The sequence below is a fragment of the Glandiceps talaboti genome, chromosome 4 (genome assembly GCF_964340395.1).
Source record: "Glandiceps talaboti chromosome 4, keGlaTala1.1, whole genome shotgun sequence".
Taxonomy (NCBI): domain Eukaryota; kingdom Metazoa; phylum Hemichordata; class Enteropneusta; family Spengelidae; genus Glandiceps; species Glandiceps talaboti.
The window spans coordinates 18,033,774-18,047,092 of NC_135552.1; the positions used below are offsets into that span (position 1 = coordinate 18,033,774).

Consider the following 13,319-nt stretch of genomic DNA (forward strand, 5'->3'; position numbering starts at 1 on the left):
ACCTTATGTTGACGTCACTTTTACAAGCGATGATTATGATTTGTTGTTAGGTGTTTTGGAGACAGAAGAGAAGAGTGGAGAGTGGACTGAGGTGCCGATGTCGGAAATCAACATACCAAGTGTGTCATCAGTGAAACGTATTACTTCATTTGTTCTAAAGGGAGATCAGTATATAATGATGTGTACTCATGACCAGAATGGTTGCCAGGGTTACCTATACGACAACACAGGCTTTACTTTACTTGATCAAAACAGTTTCTTCGATGACAATAATCTTGCATACGGTTGGCACGCCGAACCCTTTATGATTAACGACGAACAATACCTCGCCATTGCAGTTAACAAAGTATCCAACGGCTTGGACTCGTCATCACTAGTCCTAAAATGGCAGGGTTCCAAATTCATCCTAGTCGACAGTTTCCCATTCACATCAGTAGGTGGAAGCCATTTTCACTTTTTCAGTTCCGTACATGGTCATTTTCTTGTTCTGTCAAACACACAAAGTTTAGATTTATTCATAGTGGATAGTATTGTATACAAATGGGATGACGTCACCAGCAAATTCACAACCTTCCAAGCTATCACGACGAACAGAGCTACTGAATCGATATCTTTTACTGATCAGCAGACAACGTATTTGTTGTTTGCTGAGGATCAAGCTATTGCCTTGTATAGGCTAAGCGATGACGGTACCCTATTTGAAACCCACATTGACAGTCTACCTTTTTCCCAACCCCGAGGCTATGCCAAGTTCTGGTTTCAATGTCAATGGCATTTAGTCGTATATGTCAACGACGCATCTGTGTATGTATGGCAAAATGATGAACTTATCCTGACTACAGACAAATCAACTAATAGTTTCATGATAACGACAGAGGGAGGAGCGTGCACGTTTGTAGCAGATGGCTATCCGTTCCTGGTGACGACAACTTCATTTATGTTTAGTACAAACAGACCAAGAATATCAGACTTACTTGTTGAAAACGTTGACAGCGATTTTTCGTCTTCTGGTAAAACATGTCATAGCTTTGCCTACAACGGAAACACTTATCTACTACTGGGTGATGCACTAACTCCATTCTATCAATGGCAGTGACCAATTTGACATGCTGGAGGTTTTAATCAATCAAACAAAAAAAACAACAACAAAGTAACTTACAAATTGTATATTTCAATCATGAAAATAGAATAATTTACGAAATATGAAATGATATGTAATAACTTAAGATGATATCAGGGATACTATAATGTACACATATTTGCCATGAGGTGTAATGTACACATGCTTGTCATGAGGAATACAGCATACCATAATGTACACATACTTGTAATGAGGTATACTGCATGCTGTAATGTACACATGTTTGTCATGAGGTATACAACATACTGTAATGTACACATACTTGTCATGAGGTATACTGCATACTGTAATGTACACATACTTGTCATGAGGTATACTTAATACTGTAATGTACACATACTTGTCATGAGGTATACTTAATACTGTAATGTACACATGCTTGTCATGAGGTATGCTGCATACTGTAATGTACACATACCTGTAATGTACACATGTCATGAGGTATACTGCATACTAATGTTCATGTACTCGTCATGACGTATACAGCATACTGTAATGTACACAAAGGGCCAACTTTTCATGGGGCATGGTGTCAAATATTCATGTTATGATATATTCAATTTGTTGTTATGGTGATGGGTTCATGTATGTTTCATTAAATCTAAAGAATCTAGACTTGGCAGTTAATGAGCAACATTCACGTATTTTGACTGGGTACTGTTTAAGTGTCAGGGGAGGGGGCAACTTTGTGGAGAATGATACGGGGAAGCTCCTATGAGACCTCCAAACCCAAACCCACACATAACAAAAAGGAGATCCTTTCTCAAATATGCCAATTGCATCACATAAAATAGATACTATACGGGTGTACAATACATGCAGGCGGCAGTTCGTATGATGAAATAGATAAAATTTGATCAAAATAATAGTTTTTGAGAAATAAAATATCAATTGTAAGAATTATTTTGAAAATTTGAAAATTACACAAATGTTCTGGGCGAAAATTAAAGCAAAATCTACAGGTCCAGTTGGGCAGGGGACAAGAAAAGACCATCCCTTTCCAGCAGACTCTCCCCGTATGGCCGTCTATGGGAGTTGCCCCCCCCCCCCCCCAACCTTGTTACTTAACATCCGGGTAGCTGTATCTGAAATCATAGCTTCATAACATTTGTTCGTGTTATGTACTAATTTATGTTATTGTACTCGCAGAAGAATTTCCAATCACCCAGTGATCAAGCACCATTAACATCTCTCAATTTTACATTGTTTTGACAAATAGATCTCGAAATTGTTTAGTTTTAAAATATACAGTACTATCAACTACTAGCAAACAGGTCAATCAGATAATTGGAATTATTGACCTGTTTCTAGTTAAGGTTTGGTTTATTACAAAAACGCACGAAAAAAACTAGCGAACACGTTACAGCCACTAATGATGTTGAATGCAAGTTAAGATAAGATAAGTTAAGATATGAAGTGTTCTGTTGTTCATTTGTCATTAAACTTTGTCTCTGCAACATATATATATATATCATTATGAACTATCATTTATGTATTTCTATATCCTTAGTATGTCCTGTAATATCATATACAATTTCAACTATCGCTATCAAGTATTCAATAAATGAATGAAAAGTTAACTTTGTTTATTTGATTATTTTAGCCATTGGCTATACCATGACTTTTGTACGACTTGAAATCATATTGTCATTATTCGATGCAATTATCAAGTCGTTGTTAGATGGTCGTGTCTTCCTGCTTGTAATGATGTCCTTAAAAATTTTGCCATATTCACCGAAGATACAAAAAAGTACAAACATTTCCATGTTACGTCGTTAGATGGCACTTTCATAAGGATGTGTAGTATGTAAGAAATAACAGAAATTTCGAGTGATAACTTCTTAATGAGGCCTTGAACACGGTTCCATCGTTGCATAGTCTGCCATAGATACAGGGTGAACCTGTTCACTTTACGGATTTAGGGATTGGTTTTTTTTTTTTTACAAAACAACTCTCCAACATCTGATTTTAATAAAATCAGTTCCTAAACTTTTGTATTTTACTGTAAGGTGAACCTTGGCTGATTCCCGGTGTATATTATACCCTGGCCATTTTATGCCAAGATTCCTTACCTAAGCCTTTCATTACTGCACGGATATGATATTTATAATACCTTAAATTCCTTCACATTTCACCCAGGGATCTAAGAACCTTCACCCTGGCGTCAATTCTTCGTTACTGATTTTCGTTGCGAATACATACAATCAATATAACTTCTTGAGAAATGTTTCCCTCTGATTTAGTACAAAGAGAGTGGTATATATTTCATGATTCTGAGACTGAGATCGTGTATTCTAAATGTAACTTGTAACTGCACTACGAAAAATTTAATCTTCCAACTTCAAATAAAACTACAAATTGAAAACAAAAATTGAAATCTGATTTCACTATAGTTGATTATAATTCAGCGAGAGGTAAGCTAACAAAATAGTCAAATCGGATATTCGGAAATTCTTGTGAACCTTGTTTTTTCGTCGGCTGTGTTGACGAACACTTGCCAAACGGTGGATCTGATCTGATTTGTCAATATCAACAGAGTAATAAGATTTATTCTGACGAAGAGCTTACCAATTAATTTTGCTGTGATGAAAGCTCACACATCAATAGTTTCGTCAAACCTCTAACATTTATCACAAGTGCGTATATTAGAAATTTGTACACAGGGAACGTAAATTAGACTTAATCGAATAATTGCTTGACTTTCAAAGCGGAATGATGAAGTGGACAACAGCTGGAATGAGGAATACACCGTGCTAGATTGAATATGATTTAGATACGTGATACAGGAAATTACTCATTTTTATACAATAGTGGTGAGATATATTTCATATTTTCTACGTCAATGGTTGATAAAATGAATTGTTAATGTGATAGCGGTCTTTTATTCACTTTACTACATACCATATGGTAACAGCAATCACTGAATGACAACCAACAATCTTTGTTACATTGTATTATGCTGCGTGGCAAGCACTATTGGATGTTTCTACTGTTTCCTACGTTGTCGTGGAGATCGCTCCCAATACTGTGAAGCGAGTAAATTAAATGTCGATAACAGTAACCAATACATATTCCACTTTTTAAAGTTATTATTCCCCTCCCTTTGGAGAACCCCCCCCCCCCCAAATACCAGACGAATGCAAAAACGAGACTTAACCACCGCGAAATTTGCTTTTAAAAAAAAAGTATTTGAAACTTCACCTGTAGTGAAGAAGTGTAGAAAAAGAGAAAATATGAATCTCAAAGCATAGGCCTATGCTCAAAGTATGTTTCGCAGAATGTGTCGTTTTTGCCTCTGAAGAGCCAGGAACTTAGCCCGAATCATAATCGTTTTATCGTTCACATCACCAAATACATTACAACAAGTGCAATGACTAGATTTGGGCAGTGGATTCATTCGATATATTACCTGGTCTAAAATATAAAGTGGAATATAACTCTAATTCCAGCTTAGACGTTGCATGAAAAGTATTCAACTGGATAATCCTACGGAGTATAAATACTGCTTGAACTTACTGACTAAGTTTTCAATGGAGGATATCAATTGTTGGTACTAGCCTAAACATATCTATTTTGAATACACTGTCAGACTATCTGTTACTACAAATTATCTTGTCAAGTTTGAGATTGGCTCCTATGTTTGGATTTAGTTCAGCTAAATCTTTCGATATATTTTTCCTTCATGATTATATCCATGGTATGTATGTATGTATGTATGTATGTATGTATGTATGTATGTATGTATGTATGTATGTATGTATGTATGCCTGCCTGCCTGCCTGCCTGCCTACCTGTCTGTCTGTCTGTCTGTCTGTCTGTCTGTCTGTCTGTCTGTCTGTCTAACTGTCTGTCTGTCTCTCTGTGTGTATGTATGTGTGTGTATGTATGTATGTATGTATGTATGTATGTATGTATGTATGTATGTATGAATTTATGTATGTATGTATGTATGTATGTATGTATGTATGTATGTATGTATGTATGTATGTATGTATGTATGTATGTATGTATGTATGTATGTATGTATGGTTTCTTTTATTAATGAGAAATATTGAAATGAAACCGTTGTTATCAGGAAGCAAACTCAGACCAATCATATACAGTGCGTATATTCAAACATATATTTACTATGCATGTTTTTGTAGTCTGGTATTCTTTAATACTTTAATAACTTTATGGCGTTGCACATTTTAACATTAGAGGAGAATGTTATCGAAAATATACTTTAGAAAATGAATGAATGAATGAATGGATGGATGAATGAATGAGTGAGTGAGTGAGTGAGTGAGTGAGTGAATGAATGAATGCATGCATGCATGAATGAATCTTAAGAAGTCTTCCAGATATTTGTTGATAGACACATGCCAAACTGATAAACATATTAATTAATTAAGTAAGTAAGTAATTGATTAATCTTCTTTGGGGAAATTGGTACCAGTTTTGCTACTGTGACATACATTGTGATATTCCTAGATACTTTGACTGTTGTCTCTTACCCTTTATTATATTATATGTTCTAGTATGTCAAATGTTATTCTCTATGTTCAAGATGTTTGTTTTCGTAAGAGGGTAGAGATCGACAAACTACTAAGAGCAATTGAGTGTCATATTATTGAAATGGTTAGATCTCCGTGATTTAAAGGATCTAATGTATAGTACCTGTGGTTCCAAGAAGTGGATCTATGGTTTCAATAACTTTGATGGTCTAATTCGTAAACTCTCTGTAGTTGTAAAGTTTAAATATATCCATGAAGAATATACACAGCTATTTTTTTTACGTAATAACATATATTACATCCTTACAAGAACCATACTCACAATGTATACGGGAAGGCATGACTATCACAAAAAGAAACGCAAAACTACTTTTAATATCATCGTTGGAGTTAATAGATTATTTCAAAACAAAAATTAAATTTCAACATGACAATTTGTATTATGCATGAAGTCAACTCGTGTGTAAGAAAGTTGTTAGTTAGTTTGTTGAGTATTATCTCTTTCAATATCATGAGGAAGTCAGCCCCATTGTAACGATAACGTCGTTAATATCGCAGAGGTCAGATGTCAAAAAAGTAATTTGTTCAACCATATTTGACAAAAAATGACAAAATAAAAGTAATAATTCTAAGCAAATCAGTTAGCTAAATAAACTAGAAAGATAGACTATAAAACCATGTGGTGGTCATAAATCGACACAACACTGTACAAACATTGGTCTGGAGTGATTGTATATTCAGAAGTATTGGTATATCTAGTAAGCTATAAGATACATCATCGAAAGTATAGCCGGCCTGGTTCGTCGTATTGGACTGTCTCTCTGGGCATTATATGGTAAGAGAAATACTTTGTGTACTTACATATTTTTACAAAAGGTTGAAAGAGATTGCAAGTTATGAATTCTGGTAAAACTTCCGATTCAAGCAACTTAAGAACGTATTAAAATTTACAAAAAACATTAATAACAACAATTGTGGCTTGCAATCTCTAGAAAATTTCACAATTTTTTCAATGTTTTAAATTGCTACTTATTTGTTCTTAACAATGAAGTTTAGACATATATTCTACTTTCTACCACCGCTTTACAACCCCTCTCGCCTTGTTGAAATTTACCATGCTATACCAACTTTCTACCCCTTTCCTTCAGTTGACGTTCGTCCTGTTGTAAATTCCCACCCCTCACTCAAATGAAGTACGTCTTCTCGTATACGTATACGCACTCACTCGTACAACCCCACTCCTCTGAGTTCCCTATCGTTACACTACCATGAACACAGGCCAGTCTGGCACCAGGGGTAAATACATAATTTCTCACTGGATGAAGAATTAGGGCTGTTTCAAGTATATTACTACACAATACTAAACTTAGAACACAAAATATTCATAATTTGCGCGATCTTTAATAATGACTTAGATATTCAAAATATTTATGATTTGTTTCATATTATCTCTACATTTTTCCACAGAGAAAACAATTATGTTAAGGTATGTGTTATCATGTGTCCTATTCCTTGTCGTAACCATAGAGACTAGTGCGTATCACCACCAGCTTGGACACAAGGTAAGTCGTACACGATTCTTGGTATTAAGTTGTTTACAATCGAAGCACACAGTGTTTCTATTCTTTCCACATATTTCGCTATCGTTGACAACAACGTTCTGGTTCTGTTTTGCAAATCTAAACTGTGCTTTTTAAAGGTTGAAAACTGAAAGATAATATTTAAAGAAATTTAAATGACACTTGTTGCACAATAGGTTTTGTGAAGAGAGAAAGATAAAGAGAGAGAATCTTCCGGAAATCAAAAGCTGAAAACTTTCAGTGTTGTTAACTGTCTGTCAGTGCTTTCAATTCAAAGTAACACAGATATGATTTGATGTATAGATTTATCTAAACTGGGTACACTCTGGTCTAACGTTGTTTTCAGTCAATAATTTGCTAAACAAGGGAAAGGCCTGAGCTGGCCATATACTATGTGATGTTTCCTTCAATATATACTCACAGGGAGAAGGATGCATGTATGCGAAGATTGGCACAATTCTTTTTTTTTAGTCTTTTTATGTTCAATAAAAAGGTGATATAAATGTTGAGTACATAAATGCTCAATACATGTCTTTAGGTGTTATTAGCTAAATTTCAAAGAAGTGTACAGAAGGTGATAATTTCTCTGCCATACATCTACCCATTCTGCAAACATTCGCTGTTTAGCTTCTAGAAAGAAAGAGGACCCGACCCTCCTTACACCATAGACGGCGGTGGAGACTCATTTCCAAATACAGTAAAATGTAGTATATTAATTTTAATTCCGATAAAATAACTATTAGTAAGTGAAATTAACATCTATTGTGATCTATTGTGGGTTTTTCTTTTCTCATACTTTTTTGATATTTTGCTGATACAACTGCACTATTTCAGAAACCTTAGAAAACAATTGTTGTTATGCAGTATAGTCTCTAATAAAGTGAAGGTTTTTGAAAGAGATAACCAAAACTTGAAGATTAAGATGTAAAATATATCACATTTGTTAATAAGATAAAAGTCCAAAAGAGATCAGACGATAGATCAGAAGGTGTTTCAATGAAAATTGAGTATGACTATATGCGATAAAACAATTGCTGTGCTGTGATTCCAAATACGAATCTTCCAAAATGGGAGAAGACTGTGTTGACTTTATTGCATGTCTTTGCATTTTTTGGGTGATGGCAATCTTTATATTTGCAATTCTATAACTTTCATGCTATCAAATTACGCAAACAAATTTAGTTTAGATAGGGAGAAAAGTCGGGAGGCGTGGTAAGCCAATCATCGCATTAAAATGTGGTTTGCGGGTCATCGATCACATTGATAGTGGTAAATTCTCATTTCAATTATCTGTTAGGTAAGAGTAAGGAGATCAGAAACTGTGATTGATATGGACGGACAAGAATGGCTGTGTGACTTAACAATCTGGGAAGGATCTTTACCAAACTGCATCTCACCACCTAGTTGTGACATTTGTTCTGCTTTCGGACCAACCATTATTTGTCTGAATTTTGATCTTTGTGGTGACTCCGAGTGCTGTTCGACTGGAATGAAAACACAGTGTGGTGCAGGGTGTGGTAAGTGACATGCATGTTTTACCTTCCGTAAAAGAAGGTTATGTTATATGTCTGTCTGTCTGTCTGTCTGTCTGTCTGTCTGTCTGTCTGTCTGTCTGTCTGTCTGTCTCTCTGTGGACACTATATCTCCAAAAAAACCTACTGTACAGTTTGTAGTGAAATTTGTTACATATGGTAATGGCGGAAACTTATTAGATTTTGTTAAACATCCAATGAATAGTAATTAGTCATTTGCATAATTAAGTTTTTAGTAATTAAGCTATATCTAATGAAAGCAAACTTTAAATTACACATCATTTGCTACATACATAACAAAGCACAACTGTCCTATAAAGTCTACTGGAATTTTAGTTTTAATAACTTATTTGCATAATTAATGAATTTCGTTAATTAGGCTATATCTTAAGAATGCAAGCTTTAAATTTTGTACAATTTGGTACATACATTGATTATAACTAAGTGTACACGGTGATTATAGTTTTTGATCATAAAGAGTCATTTACATAATTAATGAGTTGTGATAATTAGGCAATATCTTACAATGCAAGCTTCAAAGTTCATAGAGTCTGGTACAACAAATATCAACCATAACAAAGCGCACATGTGCTATAAAGCTTGTTGATCTAACTGTTAAATTTAGTGAGTACTTTGCATAATTTCGATAATTAGGCAATACCTTAGGAATATAAGCTTTCAATTTCACATTATCTGGTACATACAATGACGATAACAAAGCACGTGTATTTGATGTGGTTGTTTGATGTAGTTTATAATTATGATGTGTAATTTACATAAATAATTATTTATGATAATTAGGCAATATCTCTAGAGCCAAGCTTTGAATTTCAGATATCTTAATTATGCAACCTTCATATTATTAATTTTCCAATTAAGGGGTACATCATGTATGATAGCTATATTGCTCAGCATTTTGCATTCCAACAATGTGTGTAGGAACAAAAGTCTATGGTTTTTGCCCTTAAGTGAGGCATTCAGTTTATATCTGGTCTTGAATAATTTCCTTTGCATTAAAGTTGGAACTGGTACGAGAATATTATTCTATTATCACTTACTTTGAAATCACCTAGATGACAGGGAATGAAACATCGGTTACTATAATTAACACACGTTGTGATTTGTACACCACCTAAAATCGCACAAGAAGATCCTAGTTAACAGTAAAGCTAATAACGTGGACTTAAAACCTCTTGATTCATAAGAAAGGGATTAAGAAAGGGATTATAACACATGACTCTGTTGTTATTTCTACCAGAACCAGTGGACCACTGTGATCCAAATCCTTGTCAGAATGGGGGAACATGTACGAATTTACCATCTAGTTATACTTGCGAATGCGAAGCACACTATACAGGGGATAATTGCGAATCACGTAAGTATATCACTTTTGACATATAAGTTAAATCAGGATATGAGATTACATTCAAGACTGTTGGGGCCAACTAGACGTATTACGATGACATGTTACAGAGAATATCAAATCCTTAGTTTTAACATTTCAAAGACTCTGAACATTAACAATTCTACATTTTAAGTTCAACTTTAGATAGTCTTGTATAGCAACAGTACTATACAAAACGTTTTCGTTGTTTAATAAATTCATTAATATTTCGTTATTTGAAAATGAATGCATTAACGTATAATATGTACTAAATAAGTGTTAGTATCATGTTTATTCATTTGTCATTCAGAATTCATTTGTCAGTACATTAGAGTTAACATTTAAAATGTACACTGCATAACTTTATGTGGTGTAGGTTGGGGAAGGGGTTTGACTGGCTTTGGAACAAATATCGAGTGTCATTACATGATGTCGTTATAGCACATGACTCTGTTGTTATTTCTACCAGAACCAGTGGACCACTGTGATCCAAATCCTTGTCAGAATGGGGGAACATGTACGAATTTACCAGCTAGTTATACTTGCGAATGCGAAGCAGGCTATACAGGGGATAATTGCGAACGTAAGTATATCAGTTTTGACATATAAGTTAAAACAGGACATGAGATTACATTCAAGACTGTTGGGGCCAACTAGACGTATCATGATGACATGTTACAGAGAATATCAAATCCGTAGTTTAACATTTCAAAGACTCTTAACACTAACAATTCTACATTTTAAGTTCAACTTTAGATAGTCTTCACCTCAAATTATTAGCGATCAATCAATGTAGGTCATTGAAGTTGGACTTACCATCACATGCTAACCCGTCCGCATTCAGTGTATAGCCAGTACCACAGGAACAGGTGAACGACCCTGCATCGTTTGTACATGTTTAACGTTTTCGTTGGTTATTAAATTTATTAACATTTCGTTATTTCTTTTTTCCAGAATTATCCGACCCTTGCTCCTCCAATCCATGTTTGAATGGTGGAATTTGTACTAGCCAAACTGATAGCTTTACATGTTCTTGTCCACCTCATTTCACAGGAAATAACTGTGAAATAGGTAAGTAACTTCTACTGACCAATCTTGATAGCTTCTCATGTTCTTGTCCACCTGGCTTCACACGAAATAGCTGTAAGTAACTAGCAACTGAAATATTTACAACTTGTACTAGCCAATCAGATAGCTACTCCTATGGTGGTCGAGACGATCGATGATATCATCAGCGCACCAAGATCTAAAACGTTAACATTATTACTTCTCCCATTCAATTCTTCTGCGTCCTTTTTGAGTTTATCCACTGTCTCTCAATGATGTGTATTGTTGGCTCAGTTGAGTGCAAGTCTGAGTAACTTTGCCTTTGACTTTGTCATGACTCTGAGTTCCAAGAGTTCTTACCTTGTTTCCATTCCTTTAATTAGTATGTCCTTTTCTTGCCCGGGATTCAATAATAATATTATTACATGTAAGCAATTTACAGTTTTTGTGCAATAACCCTAAAACTTGTGTATGTTGTCAATCACTTAATACACAAACTATTATGTCTCAATCCATATGGTGATATACAGGGCCGTAGGATGGGACAGCTCAGATATTCGCATCAAGAAACTGGTGTCATGTCAAATATGTTCTCAGAATTAGGTTTAGAACATAAATTCGTCATCTTGGAACTAGTAACTAGTGAAGAAGCAAAGAAACGTCCGTGCCAACAAATGGAATCATAAATAATTACAAAACCTAAGTTGAGAACATATATTATTTTTAAAAAGACTTATGGAAAATATGGGGGTGGGGGTGTTCTGCGCGCTAATCTTTAGTCATAATCTCATATGTACATGATAAATCACGTCATTTACATGTAATGACACATTTCCCATTAACGCCACAAACTATCTCCACGAGACTTTAACACCATCTCATGTGACAACTATTTTATTTAATTTTGTATACTTTGTGTCTTGTAAACCAGAGGGCTGGATGTGACTAATTCTTTGTAACCTGTACCACAGACAAGTAACAATCTTGTCTGTGCCTGTACTAAGAACTGTATTTATAATTAGATAAGTCTACACATGATACTTTAATAAACACTATTCATGTACTTAATACTCCTCTCCCCATCAAATGACGTTTGCACAACTATGTACTCCATCTCTGTACAAGTGAAAGTTTCAGCCAAGATATTGACAACTTTATTACAAGCATGTCTTCTTTGCTTATAGCATTGCGTCTGACAATATGCAAGATATACCGTGCATCAACGACCAGTGCAACATGGACAGCAGCACGTGATACATGTACTAACCAGGTAGCGAATGGACAGCTAGCCACGATCAAGTCGTCAGCTCAACAGCAGTTATTGAGTGCCAATCTGATCAACTCTGGCACCTACTGGTTTGGAGCAAATGATCGTACTGAAGAGGGTATATGGTTTTATACCGATAATTCTAAGGTGTGTTTCAATCTGTGGCCAAGTTCTCCACCTGCGAATGACAACAGTGACTGTGCAGTCCTGGGATGGTAAATATACAATCTATTCTGTTTTAAAGTGTGGTAAATTGTGCTAATGCTGGAGTGGGGTACTTTTGGCAATGAACACAAGGAGTGGGAAGGGGGCTTCCTTGGTATATATATATATATATATATATATATACCCGGTATGTGTGTGTGTATGTATGTATGTATGTATGTATGCATGCATGTGTATGTATAATGTATGTATGTATGTATGTATATATGTATGTATGTATGTATGTATGTATGTATGTATGTATGCATGCATGTGCAATGTCAAATAATACAATTTGTTATCTGTTAGGTCAAGAATACATTTAACCATGTTTTAAAAATGTTTGTTCCAGGGTGTCTAATAGTGCTACTTGGACTGATGATGACTGTCTGAATACCAGACAATTTATCTGTCAGGAAATAATCCATGTGTGATGTAAACAACTCATACAATCCTTCTCCTTACAATGACAATACTGAACTGAATTCTTAAACAATGTTGTCACTACAATCGTAGTAAACACACAATATCTGTAATATCATATTCATTGATTATATGGTGATTGTTACATTTGATTTGTACATCATCAAACACGATCTACTTCCTTAGCAGCTGGAACAATACTCATATAAATTGAAGTGTACTATCATTTGAAGTAAAATAATGTA

General features: G+C 34.8%; 1 protein-coding gene and 1 long non-coding RNA gene across 2 annotated transcripts; both read left to right on the plus strand.

Moving 5' to 3' along the window:
• Positions 1-6,350: 6,350 nt before the first annotated feature.
• LOC144434258 (uncharacterized) lies at positions 6,351-10,742 on the plus strand. Its single transcript, XM_078122712.1, has 5 exons — positions 6,351-6,472; positions 7,105-7,199; positions 8,515-8,734; positions 10,008-10,124; positions 10,603-10,742. The coding sequence occupies exons 2-5, from the start codon at positions 7,116-7,118 to the stop codon at positions 10,740-10,742; spliced, it is 561 nt and encodes a 186-aa protein (XP_077978838.1). The 5' UTR covers positions 6,351-6,472; positions 7,105-7,115.
• A 357-nt stretch (positions 10,743-11,099) lies between these two features.
• LOC144433560 (uncharacterized) lies at positions 11,100-13,085 on the plus strand. The gene is made up of 3 exons (XR_013480793.1): positions 11,100-11,204; positions 12,365-12,662; positions 13,004-13,085. It is a non-coding gene; the product is annotated as an uncharacterized LOC144433560 (long non-coding RNA).
• The last annotated feature ends 234 nt before the right edge of the window (positions 13,086-13,319 follow it).

Excerpts from the sequence above, each read along its gene's own strand:
- LOC144434258 (XM_078122712.1), top strand. The coding sequence starts at position 7,116 with ATGTTAAGGTATGTGTTATCATGTGTCCTATTCCTTGTCGTAACCATA. Across the intron at positions 8,735-10,007 it reads ACAGTGTGGTGCAGGGTGTG|AACCAGTGGACCACTGTGAT; the intron begins GTAAGTGACATG and ends TATTTCTACCAG. Across the intron at positions 10,125-10,602 it reads AGGGGATAATTGCGAATCAC|AACCAGTGGACCACTGTGAT; the intron begins GTAAGTATATCA and ends TATTTCTACCAG.